We start from the raw sequence: 15,750 nt of genomic DNA, 5'->3' as shown, positions 1-15,750 counted from the left end.
GAGAGAGACAGAGAGAGAGAGGGAGAGAGAGAGAGAGAGAGAGAGGGAGAGAGAGAGAGAGAGAGAGAGAGAGAGAGAGAGAGAGACAGAGAGACAGAGAGGCAGAGAGGGAGACAGATAGGGAGAGAGAAAGACAGTGACAGAGAGAGACAGACAGAGACAGAGAGACAGAGATGTAAATCATATTGACTTGATTGTGGCAAATATCACCAGTTCGGAACTCTTGTGTCAAACCGATCCACATAAAAATCAGAGCTGAAGCATCATTAGTCCTCGACTAATGACCATTATTGAGCCCCCCCGCCAATTTCCGTGGCTAAGCGAGACAGTTGTTGAGGAAGTTTTGCCCCTTTTTATGACCTTTCTGGTGCAGTTGCGAAGTGAATTGCTGTAACTGTTAAGTTAGTAGTATTCCAGAAATCGTGGGTGCTCGCTCCATCACTGGAATTTTTTAAGAAGAGACTAGAAGACAGTCTCTTGTCTGAAATGGTACAGGGGGCTGGACTAGAAGACCTCCATATTCCTTCCAGCTTTATTCTATTCTATTCCATTCCATTCTTCTTCTTTCCTATTCTCTACTCTACTCCACTCCACTCCACTGCACTCCACTCCATTCCATTCCATTCCATTCCATTCCATTCCATTCCATTCCATTCTAATATTCTATTCTATTCTATTCTATTCTATTCTATTCTATTCTATTCTATTCTATTCTATTCTATTCTATTCTATTCCATTCCATTCCATTCCATTGCATTGCATTCCATCATTATTCTATTCTATTCTGTTCTGTTCTGTTCCATTCCGTTCCGTTCCATCTATTCTCACGGTCGTTAAGCAAATCTGACCTCCCTATTGACTTTGCTCGTCAGAAGATCACCAAAAATGATTATGAGATCTCAGGACGCGGCAACCATCATAAATACGAGTCAGTTGCTGTGCATCTGAATTTCGATCACGTGACCATGGGGAATCCTACAAAGGTCGTAAGTGTGGAAAACGGTCCTAAGTCCCTTTTTTCAATGCTGTTGCAAGTTCAAATGGTCACTAACTGAATGCTTGCAAGTCAAGGACGCCCTGTAATCAGATAAGTAAAATTAAGTTTTTCTTTCCCTCTGAAATTCGGTCCGTACCTCTCCGGTCTGAGATTCTGAGAGTTCCAGAATGAAAGGAATTTCCGTGTCAAAATTGGCAAAGAAGTTGGTCCACTGATGTTCAAAAGTCATCAAGTCCTAGAAGAGAAAGAAACATTTCGTTATCAACCCACAAGCTTTAACTCTGCAAGCCAACGTCATTAAAAAAAACCCCAAAAGAACGTAAAGGAAGAGGTCAAACATTTGCATTTATGGAGCTGGAAAGATCGAGGCACCAAATACAGCTTTTTTAAAACAACAACAACAACAACAATCTGCTTCTTGTCCAATTCTGAAGTCAAGCAACTCGGGGTTAAACACAATCAATTAAATTAATTGCCTCAACCTGCTGCTGGAAATAGATTCCACTACCTGAGGAGGAATAAAACATCACAAGAGAGAGAGAGAAATAAAGAGCATGGCAATTTCATATTATTTATTTGTTATTTTTAGAAACAGCTGAAAGCAATCCCTCTGGATCCCTCTAGATTTGATTTCGGTGGAGGAAGGACTGGTTTGTTTCGGATTTAAGAAAAAGACACGTGGCCTTAAGACCACTCCACTATCTTGCCTATATAATCAGTCAATTAATATGCCATTTGCGCCCCCACGTCTTGGAGAAGTTCTGCTAACAGACCCGAATGTGCTGAAGGATGCTTCAGAGAAGAAATATCTACACTTGAGGGTCTATTTAATACCACTTTACAATGCCTTGGTAAGGCCACACTTGGAATGCAGCATCCAGTTTTGGTCACCACGATGTAAAAAAGATGTCGAGACTCTAGAAAGAGTACAAAGAAGAGCAACAAAGATGATCAGGGGGATGGAGGCTAAAACATATAAGGGACGGTTGCTGGAATTGGGTATGTATAGTCTAATGAAGAGAAGGACAAGGGGGGACAGGATAGCAGTCTTCCAGTATCTCAGGGGCTGCCCTAAAGAAGAGGGAGTCAAACTATTCTCCAAAGCGCCTGAAGGCAGGACAAGGAGCAACGGATGGAAACTCATCAAGGAGAGAAGCAACCTGGAACTAAGGAGAAATTTCCTGGCAGTGAGAACAATTAACCAGTGGAACAACCTGCCTCCAGAAGCGATGAATGCTGCAACACTGGAAGTTTTTAAGAAGAGACTGGACAGCCATTTGTCTGAAATGGTATAGGGTTTCCTGCCTGAGCAAGGGGTTGGGCTAGATGACCTCCAAGATCCCTTCCAACTTTACTACTACTACTACTACTACTGCTACTGCTACTGCTACTGCTACTATTATTATTATTAACATGACGCAGCCGGCTGAAAGAAAACAGTGATCCGAACAGCTCAAGCAACGGCCACTAGATGTCAGCAGAGGACCGGTTTCCGACTCTTCCCAGTTTCTCGGAAAAAAAACCCTTCCAGAATATGAAAAGCTAGAACGAAAAGCTTAATTATAGCCTCTTGGAATCCGAACGAGAAAGCTCGTGAGCCCATATAGCAAACCCAAAAACAAAAATGAAAGAAGCCACAACGTGGCACGTGAGGGAGACTGTGAGGGTTCCTCGCGCAGTGAAAAGGTGTGCAGCACATCGAAAACAAACCCCACTTAATCCAGGTATAGTTCTTGACTTAAGAGCACAACGGAGCCAAAATTTGCATTGCTAAGCAAGGCAGCTAGGTGAGCTTTGCCCCATTTTGTGATATTTCTTGCAACGGCTGTTAAGCGAATCGCTGCAGTTAAGTGAATTAACTGCATGGTTTCCTGCCTGAGCAGGGGGTTGGACTAGATGACCTCCAAGGTCCCTTCCAACTTTACTATTATTATTATTATTATTATTATTATTATTATTATTATTATTATTATTCGGTCGTTAAACGAATCTGACTTCCCTGTTGATTTTCCTTGTCATTTTGCAAAAGGGCGTTATATGACCCCAGGACGCTGCAACCGTCATAAATAGGAACCAGTTGCCAAGCGTCCGAATTCTGATCACGTGATCATGGGAGGCTGCAACGGTCATAAGTGTGAAAAACAATCGTAAGTCACTTTATTCAGTGCCATTGTAAATTTGAAGGGGCACTAAAGGAATAGTTGGCAAGTCAAGGACGACCTGTGTGCTTTTTATGTTATGCTCTTCAATCGGTTTGCTTGAGCTAACAGTAAAGCTTAAAATCCCTTTATTTATTGGAGTGTTCACTGGATCCAAAAGAACCAGTAGCCTGGGCACCTGATCACTGTCTCCTGCCCCTTGGCAGAACAAGGGATGTTGTTGTTAGTTGCAAAGTTGTGTCCGACCCATCGCGACCCCATGGACAACGTTCCTCCAGGCCTTCCTGTCCTCTACCATCTTCTGGAGTCCATTTAAGCTCACGCCTACTGCTTCAGTGACTTCATCCAGCTACCTTATTCTCTGTCGTCCCCTTCTTCTCTTGCCCTCCATCTTTCCCAGCATTAGGCTCTTCTCCAGGGAGTCCTTCCTTCTCATTAGGTGGCCAAAGGACTTGAGTTTCAACTTCAGGATCTGGCCTTCTAAAGAGCAGTCAGGGTTGATCTCCTCCAGGATTGACCGGTTTGATCGCCTTGCAGTCCAGGGGACTCGCAGGAGTCTTCTCCAGCACCAGAGTTCAAAGGCCTCCATTCTTTGGTGCTCAGCCTTTCTTATGGTCCAACTTTCACAGCCATACATTGCAACTGGGATGAACAGGCCCCAAACATGCGTTCTCAAATGCATCTGGACACGAACGTGGGAGCGACCGCTCTCCGTGCTTCCAAAACAGGGTCCACCTGGAAGCCATTTTAGAATGAGCCGCCATCTCTCCGCTGTTCTTCCTCCTCAAAAGCCCACGGGACCACTTGGTAGGCACGTTTTCTTGAAATGACCCTCAATAACTGTGAGAGGGATCTTGGAGTCCTAGTGGACAATCCCTTAAATAGGAGCCAGCCGTGTGCTGCAGCTGCCAAAAAAAGCCAACACAGTGCTAGGCTGCATTAACAGAGGGATAGGATCAAGATCACCTGAAGTGTTAATACCACTTTACAAGGCCTTGGTAAGGCCACACTTGGAATACAGTATCCAGTTTTGGTCACCACGATGTAAAAAAAGAGTTCAGACTCTAGAAAGAGTACAGAGAAGAGCAACAAAGATGATTAGGGGACTGGAGGCTAAAACATATAAGGAACGGTTGCTGGAATTGGGTATGTCCAGTTTAATGAAGAGAAGGACGAGGGGGGACATGATAGCAGTCTTCCAGTATCTCAGGGGCTGCCCCAAACAAGAGGGAGTCAAGCTATTTTCATAAGCCTCTGAAGGCCAGACAAGAAGCAATGGATGGAAACTCATCAAGGAGAGAAGCAACCTAGAACTAAGAAGAAACTTCCTGAATGGGAGAACAATTAACAAGTGGAACAACCTGCCTCCAGAAGTTGTGCGTGCTCCAACACTGGAAGTTTTTAAGAAGAGATTGGGGAAAAAAGGGAAAAAATGCTGGACACGTTACCTCATCAAGTAAGCTCTCCAAAGAAACGGGATCCACTTTGCTGTAGGCTTTCCAGAGATCCAGACTGACGTCCATCAGCTGCAAAGAAGAAGACTGAGTCAGAGGTGGCCAAGAGACACGGGGGTGAGGGGTGGGGTGGGGGGCTAGGCAGGGATGGCAAATGGGATTGTATGAGGAAGGGGTCTCAGGAATTCAGCGGTCAGACCAAAGAGTGCTGGGGGTCTATACAAGAGGGCACTTTGCATATTAGGGAACACACGACAGAATTACACAATCATAGGGTTGGAAGGGACCTTGAAGGTCTTCTAGTCCACCCCCCTGCTCAAGCATGAGACTTTCTACCATTCCATGCAAGAGTCCTGGTGGGGCAGTGGTTAGAATGCAGTATTGCAGGCAAACTCTGACCACAGTCTGGAGTTCGAATCTCCCCAGGCTGACTCAGCCTTCCTTCCTTCCGAAGTCGGTTAAAATGAGGACCCGGATTGTTGGGGACAACATGCAAAATACAGGTAACCCTCGACTTACCACCACAACCGAGCCCCCAAATTCAAGAGAACAAGGGTCTTCAAACTTGGCAACTGTTAAGACTTGTGGACTTCAACTCCCAGAATTCCTCCTGGCTGAAGAATTCTGGGAGTTGAAGTCCACTACATTCAATAGAACAAGGGTCTTCAGACTTGGCAACTGTTAAGACTTGTGGACTTCAACTCCCAGAATTCCTCCTGGCTGAAGAATTCTGGGAGTTGAAGTCCACAAGTCTTAAAGTTGCCAAGTTTGAAGACCCCTGGTGTAGAGTCTCCTACTTGAGCTGGGGGGATGGACTAGATGACCTGCAAGGTCCCTTCCAACTCATGTTATTCTATTATTGAATTCTATCTTGATCCCCCCCCAACACACGCAGGAGACACCCGTGGGATCAAAGCTTTCCAAATGCAAAGTGGGTTCGCTGGGGTGCTGGAAAAGTGGGGGGCCTGATCCCCACGCCATCCCTCTGATCGGCTTCCTGGAAGCCCCTTGGGTGGGATAGGGTTGCCGTAACTGAGGCGCCCCCCTCCCCACAATCTTACCTCATATTTCATGGTGAAGAAGCCATCGCCGCCAATGCCTTCCAGAGCAAAAGCCTGCACAATGGGCCACTTTTCCACCACAAACATGTCGAAGATCTGCAGGTGACCTGGAAGAAACCGAACCCGGATTTGCAACTTGGTTTTTTTTTTTTTGCATGGGGTCCTCGTTTAGCGACGACCAAAGTTAAAACGGCACTGAAAAAAGGGACTGATGGCTGTTTTTCACACATACTCCACCCTCACTGAAAGATGGGGTGGGAGGGAGTAGGACAGAAAGGATATAGTTAGAATTTAATCCAGGGGTCTTCAAACTTGGCCCTTTCATGACTTGTGGACTTCAACTCCCAGAATTCCTCAGCCAGGCACGCGTGCCTGGCTGAGGAATTCTGGGAGTGGAAATCCACAATTCATGAAAGGGCCAAGTTTGAAGACCCCTGATATAGACTTTAAGAGGAGTGGACTTCAACTCCCAGAATTCCTCAGCCAGTGTGCCTGGCTGAGGAATTCTGGGAGCTGAAGTCCACAAGTCATAAAAGATCCAAGTTTGAAGGCCCCTGATTTAATCCAGGGGACAGCAGACAACTCTGCAAAACATACAACGTATAGATGTTGTTAGCAATATTTTGGCACACTGGAAGAGATAAATGCTTTTGGTCAAGACCAGTGAAAGCTGTGGTTGTGGGTTGTGGGTTTTTTGTTTTCTTTTGACCAAGCAAAAAGTCCTTGTTATTAAAAGATATTTCTTTTCCATGTCTCTAGGATGTTTCCTAGCCAGGTTAACAGAATAACAGAGTTGAGAGGGACCTTGGAGGTCTTCTAGTCCAACCCCCTGCTCAGGCAGGAAACCCTATAGTATTTCAGACCAATGGCTGTCCAGTCTCTTCTTAAAAACTTCCAGTATTGGAACATTCACCACTTCTGGAGGCAAGTAGTTCCACTGGTTAATTGTTCTAACTATCAGGAAGTTTCTCCTTAGTTCCAGGTTGCTTCTCTCCTTGGTTAGTTTCCACCCGTTGCTCCTTGTCCTGCCTTCAGGGGCTTTGGAGAATAGCTTGACTCCCTCTTCTTTGGGGCAGCCCCTGAGATACTGGAACTCTGCTATCATGTCCCCCCTCGTCCTTCTCTTCATTAAACTAGACAGACCCAATTCCAGCAAGCGTTCCTCATATGTTTTAGCCTCCAGTCCTTTAATCACCTTTGTTGCTCTTCTCTGCACTCTTTCTGCAGTTATTCAAAAACCTACAGAGTTCTGCTTTCTTGTTTAACGTTTATTAAAAAATAAATAAAGGAATTTCAACGACGAGGCTTGCAAGCTTCTTGCATCAGCTCACTTGGGCTCTTCTTAGTAACCCGTCCCCCCCCCTTCAAAATCCCTGCCAAGGCTGTTCTGCTTAAGATCCTGGCATCCCATCATTAACAGGAAATCGACAGCTGAGTCTTTTCTCTTAAAAAAAAAAAGGAAAGCTACATAATAATAATAATAACAGTAAAAGAATCCGCTCTTTCCCTGAATAAAAGAGGATTTATATGTAAAGCACAGGGGATCTTTTGTGTTTCAATTTTACAGAGGGTGATTAATGCAGATTAGGAAGGAGCTCAAATTACTCACTTTGGAGACAATACGCCTGTGATTTTCCTTCAAGTCCCACTAAAACTGGGGTCTTCAAACCTGGCCCTTTTATGACTTGTGGACTTCAACTCCCAGAATTCCTCAGCCAGCGTGCCTGGCTGAGGAATTCTGGGAGTTGAAGTCCACTCCTCTTAAAGTTTATATTAGGGGTCTTCAAACTCGGCCCTTTTATGACTTGTGGACTTCAACTCCCAGAATTCCTCAGCCAGCATGTCTGGCTGAGGAATTCTGGGAGTTGAAGTCCACTCCTCTTAAAGTCTATATCAGGGGTCTTCAAACTTGGCCCTTTTATGACTTGTGAACTTCAACTCCCAGAATTCCTCAGCCAGCGGCTCCATTTTGTTTGTTAGATTTAAGACACGAATCTTCAAACTTGGCCCTTTTATCACTTATGGACTTCAACTCCCAGAATTCCTCAGCCAGCGTGCCTGGCTAAGGAATTCTGGGAGTTGAAGTCCACTCTTCTTAAAGTCTATATCAGGGGTCTTCAAACTTGGCCCTTTTATGACTTGTGGACTTCAACTCCCAGAATTCCTCAGCCAGGCATGCTGGCTAAGGAATTCTGGGAATTGAAGTCCACAAGTCATAAAAGGACCCAAGTTTGAAGACCCCTGCACTAAAATGAAGACCAAAATCCAGATGGGGACAAACGCTCAAGTAGTCCTTGACTTACAGCTACAATTGAGCCCCAACATTTATGTCGAGAAGCGAGACATTTGTGAAGTGAGTTTTGCCCCATTTTATAACTTTTCTTCCCACCGTCGTTAAGTGAAACCCTGCAGTTGTTAAGTTAGTAACACGGTTGTTAAGTGAATCGGGCTCCCCCATTGACTTTGCTTGTCTGAAGGTCGCAAAAGGGGATGACATGACGCCGTGTCCATCGTAAGTATGAATCAGTTACCAAGCATCCAAATATAGGATCACGTGATTATGCGGATGCTATATCGGTCCTTAAATGTGAAAAGTGGACATTAAGTGGCTTTTTTCAGTGCTATTGTAACTTTGAACGGTCGGTAAATGAACCGTTGTAAGCCGAGGACTATCTGTGCTGCGACAGAGTCTGTATTTAAAAAATTTGGAATTAATTATTAGTGCTGTTTTTCCCCCCCCAAATATATAAACCAAGACGACACGCCGTACACCAGGCACTGGAGATTGTTATTGTTAAAAAACAATAATTAAAAATAAATAAATAAAATAAAAGGTTTGGGGTTTTCTTAAACCCACCTTGGGAGCTGAACGGAATGCCGATCCGGCTGCAATCTCGGACCATGTCCACGAAGCTGGCAATTTTAAATTCTTCTGCGGCCTCTTCGTCTTCATACTAATAAAAACGACAAGAAGGTGGGAAGGGGGGAGGAGAAACTTTTGAAATATAATGAGCGAAACGTCAATATTTGGGCGGGTTTCCTGCTGGATGATTTACGAGGGCTTTTAATTCCTTCAAAACAACAAAAAACCCCTTTAAGCACGGCTTCCGATGGCTCTAAAAAGGCGGCAGTTTGGGATCGTCAATTCCGGCCAAGCGAAATAAGAAATTCTAGTACAGGGTGTCCTCGACTTACCGCCAGATTTGAACCCCAATTTTAGGTGGCTCAGTGAAAGATTTGTTAGGTGAGTTTATGCCCCATTTAGGCTTTCATGCCTCAGGCGAGACTAGAACTCCCAGGCTCCTGGCGATTGGCCCAAAGTCACCCTGCTGGCTTTCATACCTCAGACAGGTCTAGAACTCCCAGTCTCCTGGTGATTGGCCCAAAGTCACCCTGCTGGCTTTCATGCCTCAGGCAAGACTAGAACTCCCAGTCTCCTGGTGATTGGCCCAAAGTCACCCTGCTGGCTTTCATGTCTCAGGCAAGACTAGAACTCCCAGTCTCCTGGTGATTGGCCCAAAGTCACCCTGCTGGCTTTCATACCTCAGTGGGACTAGAACTCCCAGTCTCCTGGTGATTGGCCCAAAGTCACCCTTCTGGCTTTCATACCTCAGACGGGACTAGAACTTCCAGTCTCCTGGTGATTGGTCCAGAGTCACCCTGCTGGCTTTCATACCTCAGGAGGACTAGAACTCCCAGTCTCCTGGTGATTGGCCCAAAGTCACCCTGCTGGCTTTCATACCTCAGACGGGACTAGAACTTCCAGTCTCCTGGTGATTGGTCCAGAGTCACCCTGCTGGCTTTCATACCTCAGGAGGACTAGAACTCCCAGTCTCCTGGTGATTGGCCCAAAGTCACCCTGCTGGCTTTCATATCTCGGTGGGACTAGAACTCCCAGTCTCCTGGTGATTGGTCCAGAGTTACCCTGCTGGCTTTCATACCTCAGGAGGACTAGAACTCCCAGTCTCCTGGTGATTGGTCCAAAGTCACCCAGTTGGCTTTCATGCCTAAGATGGAACTAGAACTCCCAGTCTCCTGGTGATTGGCCCAGAGTCACTCTGCTGGCTTTCATACCTCAGTGGGACTAGAACTCCCAGTCTCCTAGTGATTGGCCCAAAGTCACTCTTCTGGCTTTCATACCTCAGGCGGGGCTAGAACTCCCAGTCTCCTGGTGACTGAGGTAGGTTGGGCTGAGAGGGAGGGACTGGCCCAAAGTCACCCAGCTGGCTTTCATGCCTAAGGCAGAACTAGAACTCAGTGCCTCCTGTTTTCTCGGCTTAACTACTAACCCCAAACTCACTCTCTCTCTCTTTCTCTTTCTACTGGGTGGAAGATGGTAAGCGAGACATTTTCTGCCCCAAAGTCAAAATACCTTTTGCAAGTGCTCAAAAGCTGGCCCGTGCTGAATGACAAAAAGGGCGCCGACATTCCCGCTACTCTCTCCGTGCCCCTCATTTGAAACCAGCAAATGGCTGTTAGAGACACAGCCTTGTGCCCCCCCAGGAATCCTCAAATTCAGAGCAGAGCTCAAGCCAGCCCCCTTTTCTTTAAAAAAAAAACACAAAACCAATCAACAGGACAAAAGCACCTAAAATCCAGCTTCTGCATATTCGCAAAGCCCAAATACACGATAGTAAACTTTGCCAAGCTCAATTTTTGTTGTTGGGGGTTTTTTTGGTTTTTATTTTTTAAAAAAGGGCATTTTTACAGAACTTGCTAACTGAAAAGACCCCTGGCGCTCTGGAACGGGATCAGGCTGTGATTTTTTTTTCCCAGAGCCACGCCGCAGGGTTTTTCCGTAAGCTCCTTCCAATTTAAAATCCGTGCCTATTGTACCCGCCGTCTATTTCATGGGTGCCAAAGACCCCAGGGACGAATTCATTTGATGGCGTTCCTGCCTTTTCATGATCCAAGGCGGCCCGCTTGAAACTGGTGGGCTGGTGGGAAGAGGCTGGGAAAGGAGCGAAAGATAAAGGAACAGCAGGAAGATGTTTTGGACCCAAAAAAATATGAAATTTTAAAAGCCTGGTGGGAACGCCAAGTCCCCTGCGACTGTGTAAAAGGTCTCCGAAATAAAAGTTCCAAACGGCAGACGAGGAAGCCAGCTGGAGAGAGTTTTTGAAAGCCGCAACTGGACGGCCCTGGAAATGGAAAACTGAGGCTGGAGGGACAAGACACCAGGGAATTATAGATCTGGGTTGATAGCCAGCAGGAAAACGGATTTTTCCTATCTGCAAAAGTGGCGCGAGAAAGAGGAAAAAAGGAAGGAATTGGAAGAAGTACGAGCTGTTTGTGGACTTCCGTTCCCAGAATCCCCCTGAAATCCTGGAAGTCCAGACTTTCACACGCTGAGAGCCTGCCTCGAACAAGCCCTGTTCTACAAGAAAAATCAAATGCACAGGTATAGGATAGGGGGTACCTTGCTCTATAGTAGCAACTGTGAGAGGGATCTCGGACTCCTAGTGGACAATCATTTAAATAGGACCCAGTCGTGTGCTGCAGCTGCCAAAAGAGGCAACACAGTGCTGGGCTGCATTAACAGAGGGATAGAATCAAGATCACGTGAGGTATTAATACCACTTTACAATGCCTTGGTAAGGCCACACTTGGAATACTGCATCCAGTTTTGGTCACCATGATGTAAAAAAGATGCTGAGACTCTAGAAAGAGTGCAGAGAAGAACAACAAAGATGATCAGGGGACTGGAGGCTAAAACATATGAGGAACGGTTGCTAGAATTGGGAATGTCTAGTCTAATGAAGGATGAGGGGTGACAGGATAGCAGTCTTCTAGTATCTCAGGGGCTGCCCCAAAGAAGAGGGAGTCAAGCTGTTCTCCAAAGCGCCTGAAGGCAGGACAAGAAGCAACGGATGGAAACTAACCAAGGAGAGAAGCAACTTAGAACTAAGGAGAAACTTCCTGACAGTTAGAACAATTAACCAGTGGAACAACCTGCCTCCAGAAGCAGTAAATGCTCCAAGTCTGGAAGTTTTTAAGAAGAGACTGGACAGCCATTTGTCCGAAATGGTATAGGTTCTCCTGCCTGAGCAGGGGGTTGGACTAGATGACCTCCAAGGTCCCTTCCAACTTTATTATTATTATGATTACCCCCCAATTTGTGGCTTGTTCGCTCACCTCGGTTTCCGTCAGGCAGTGGAAGTGCAAGTTCCTCCAAAACGCCACGTAGGGGAGAAGGTAATTGTAGTTGACAGGGTTGCAGTACAGATGGACGCTGTCCGGTTTAATCAGCAGGATCACATCTGCGGTCATAAAAGGAGGACTTGTTAGAAGTGGAGGAGCGCCAGCGTTATCGGCGACCTCAAAGGGGGGGGGCTTAGACCAGCCGGTGGGGAACCGCTCCCCTCTTACCATCCAGGACTTCTTCGGGAAATCCTGATCTTTCAAAGTCGTTGTTGCCCTGGCTGTACAAGCCAAAGAGGAGATGGTTGGCGAGTTCCCAGCATCCTTCATTGTACCGACTATCAATTCCTGCAAACAAAAAAAAAATACAGGACGTTTGGAGAATAAGATACTGGGCGATGTGACTGGTTGTCTGGAGTCAGAGTGGCTGAGGGCTCAGGAAGAAGCAAGAGAAGGCGGGACTAGAACTCACCGTCTCCTGGTGATTGGCCCAAACATGCCTAAGGCGGGACTAGAACTCACTGTCTCCTGGGGATTGGCCCAAAGTCACCTGGCTGGCTTTGTGCCTTAAGGCAGGACTAGAACTCATCGTCTCCTGGTGATTGGCCCAAAGTCACCCAATCGGTTTTCATGCCTGAGGTAGGACTAGAACTCACTATCTCCTAGTGACTGGACCAAAATCAGGACCACTTCAAGTATGTAAGTATGTATATAAGTATGTATGTATATAAGTATTAAGATGTATATTATGTATGTTTGTATATAAGTACGTATTTATGTAATTATGTATGTATATAAATATGTTGTATGCAAGTGTGTATGTATATAAGTATCTGTATAATAATAATAATAATAATAATAATAATAATAATAATAATAAAGTTGGAAGGGACCTTGGAGGTCATCAAGTCCAACCTCCTGCTATTTATGTAATTATGTGTGTATGTTTGTATATAAGTATGTATTTATATAATTATGTATGCATGTATGTATGTATATAAATATGTGTATGTTGTATGTAAGTGTGTATGTAAGAATGTAAGTATCTGTATAATAATAATAATAATAATAATAATAATAATAATAATAATAATAACAACAATAATAAAGTTGGATGGGACCTTGGAGGTCATCAAGTCCAACCCCCTGCTATTTATGTAATTATGCATGTATGTATGTATATAAATATATCAGTATGTATGTATGTAAGCAAGTATGTGTGTATGTATGCATGCATGTATGTAATGTATTTTAACAAAAAGCAACGGGAGAGAAGTTCTCCTGGTTCTTGTTTTAACACCCTCACCGTTTCAGCCAAAGCTGAACGGAAACGGCAGCCTTATCCAGAGCCGAAGGTCCTTCAGCAACAGGAAGGAAGGAGATTGGAAAAGCTCCCCAGTGAGTTTCGGGGGGGGGGGGCCGCCCCTCTGAAACCCGAGAGCCACAATGCTGTGTGCAATTGCACAACCCTTGCACTGGGCCAGGGCCAGGCAAAGCCTCTTACGATGACGACGGGGTCCAGGCTGGGAGGATTAGGCCTGGGGGAACATCTGGGAGACGGCTGGTGGAGAGCGCAACGGCAGGCCACCTCCTTATCCATGGGGTTACGCAGGGATAAAGGCCCCGGGGTTGCCAAGATAGAGAAGCCAGGATCAGAGCCACCTCTGTGGAAACTAGGGCAAGAAAAGTAGGCCGTGCGGGTCACTTTCAAAGTGGAAGAGTTCAACAGATGGGTTGGGAGGTTTCTGCACAGGAGGCCCGGCTGATTTTTACAGGAGTCAGAACAGCGTTAAGGGCTGTCAGCGTTTAGCAATAAATCTTCCCACGTCCATCTGGCAAACATTCTTGGCCCAGATGTCAGCACAAGCCCTGCCTTCATTTCGTTTCCATCAACTGGAGAGACAGTTGGGTCTAGCGGTTAAGGCGCCAGGCTAAAAAGGAGGTGAGTTCTAATCCCGCCTTAGGCATGGAAGCCAGCTGGATGACTTTGGGTCAATCACCAGGAGACGGCGAATTCTAGTCCTGCCTTAGGTATGAAAGCTGGCTGGGTGACTTTGGGTCAGTCACCACGAGATGGCGAGTTCTAATCTTGCCTTAGGTATGAAAGCCAGCCGGGTGACTTTGGCCCAATCACCAGGAGATGGTGAGTTCTAGTCCCACCTTAGGCATGAAAGCCAGCTGGGTGGCTTTGGGTCAATCACCAGGAGGCTGTGAGTTCTAGTCCTGCCTTAGGAATGAAAGCCGGCTGGGCGACTTTGGGCCAGTCACCAGGAGACGGCGAGTTCTAATCCCGCCTTAGGCATCAACGCCAGCTGGTGATCACGTGATCAAAATCCAGGCGCTTAGCAACTGCCACGTATTTATGACCGTTGCACTGTCCTGGGGTCATTTAATCCCCATTTGCAACCTTACCCATTGGTTTCCAACCAGCAAAATCAACGGACGCCAGATTCGCTTAACAGCCACATGATTCACTTAACAACTCAAGTGACTTGCTTAACAAAGGTGGCAAGAAAAAAATTGTCAAATGGGGCCAAACTGACTTAACAGCTGCCTCGCTTAGCCACCGAACTTTTGGGGCTTAATTCTGATGTAAGTCGAGCACTTGATCTGTTCAGCCTTTTTTTTTTTTTAACCAAAACCTAGTGCAGGGGTGGGGAACCTTGGCTCTTTTATGACTCGTGGACTTCAACTCCCAGAATTCCTGAGCCAGCATGGCTCTGCTTGGAAACCTCTCCCTGTCCCCTCAGCATGGCTGACTCAGGAATTCTGGGAGTTGAAGTCCACGAGTCATAAAGCGGCCTAGGCCTAGGCCAGAGGTAGGCAACCTTGGGTCTTTTATGACTGGTGGACTTCAACTCCCAGAATTCCTGAGCCAGCATGGCTCAGCTTGGAAACTCTCCCTTTCCCCTCAGCATGGCTGGCTCAGGAATTCTGGGAGTTGAAGTCCACGAGTCAGAAAGCGGCCTAGGCCAGAGGTAGGCAACCTTGGGTCTTTTATGATTCGTGGACTTCAACTCCCAGAATTCCTGAACCAGCCATGCTGAGGGGAAAGGGAGAGATTTCCAAGCTGAGTCATGCTGGCTCAGGAATTCTGGGAATTGAAGTCCACAAGTCATGAAGGGGCCATAGTTCCCCCATGCTGGCTCAGGAATTCTGGAAGTTGAAGTCCCTGAGTCATAAAAGAGCCAAGGTTGCCGACCCCTGGTTTCTCAACCATGCTGGCTGGGGAATTCTGGGAATTGAAGTCCCCCCGTCTTCCAGTCGCCCAGGTTGAGAAACAGGGGCACCGAGATTTCTAGCAGCCATATCCTCTTACCGATATCTTAATAACCGGCTCTTCTGATTAAAATAATAATAATAATAAAAGAACAGGTGTTTTCTTCCCGAGCAACTCATTTAACCGTTACCTTTCTTGTTTTTTTAATTTGACCTTCCCTCAGCAAGCATTTCTGATTAAAGGAGACATCAAATGGCTGCTATGCGTCACCCCAAGGCAGTGAATAAAAACCAAATAAAACCAAAAAAAAGCAAGCCTTCCTTTCACAGGGCGAAATGGAAAATCCAAATTTGTCTTCCACCAGATTGTAGATTCCGCCCACAGGATTTACTCCGAGCCTTCGGGAAGAATGGCGAGATTGTTTCAACTAAGGATTTTCCAAGCAGCCTGCAGATTTAAAGAGAAAGCTCCCAGGGACGGCGGAGGAGATAAAACAGGTAGTCTTCGACTTACGACGGTTCACTTAGTGACCGACGTTACAGCAGCACTGAAAAAAAAGGGACTTCGGACCATTTTTCACACTTACAGCATCCCCGGGGCGAAGTGATCAAAAATTCAGACACTTGGCAACTGACTCATACTTATGACAGTCGCAGTGTCCCTGGGGTCACGTGATCCGCTTTTGTGACCTTCTGACCAATCAAATTCAACGGGGGAA

At 46.1% G+C, this 15,750-nt stretch overlaps 1 protein-coding gene across 1 annotated transcript in view; it reads right to left on the bottom strand.

Moving 5' to 3' along the window:
- CUNH20orf194 (chromosome unknown C20orf194 homolog) overlaps positions 1–15,750 on the bottom strand; it is a 99,669-nt gene that overhangs the window by 57,160 nt on the left and 26,759 nt on the right. The window contains exons 3-8 of the mRNA XM_015821289.1: positions 12,041–12,160; positions 11,807–11,931; positions 8,529–8,625; positions 5,672–5,778; positions 4,605–4,682; positions 1,134–1,232 (exon numbers count right to left, since the gene is read on the bottom strand). Coding sequence (XP_015676775.1) covers positions 1,134–1,232; positions 4,605–4,682; positions 5,672–5,778; positions 8,529–8,625; positions 11,807–11,931; positions 12,041–12,160 — 626 coding nt within the window. The remainder of the gene's footprint in view (positions 1–1,133; positions 1,233–4,604; positions 4,683–5,671; positions 5,779–8,528; positions 8,626–11,806; positions 11,932–12,040; positions 12,161–15,750) is intronic.

The sequence above is a fragment of the Protobothrops mucrosquamatus genome, unplaced genomic scaffold (assembly GCF_001527695.2).
Source record: "Protobothrops mucrosquamatus isolate PMUCROS unplaced genomic scaffold, P.Mucros_1.0 scaffold1297, whole genome shotgun sequence".
NCBI lineage: Eukaryota > Metazoa > Chordata > Lepidosauria > Squamata > Viperidae > Protobothrops > Protobothrops mucrosquamatus.
This window is presented reverse-complemented; position numbering and strand designations above follow the sequence as displayed.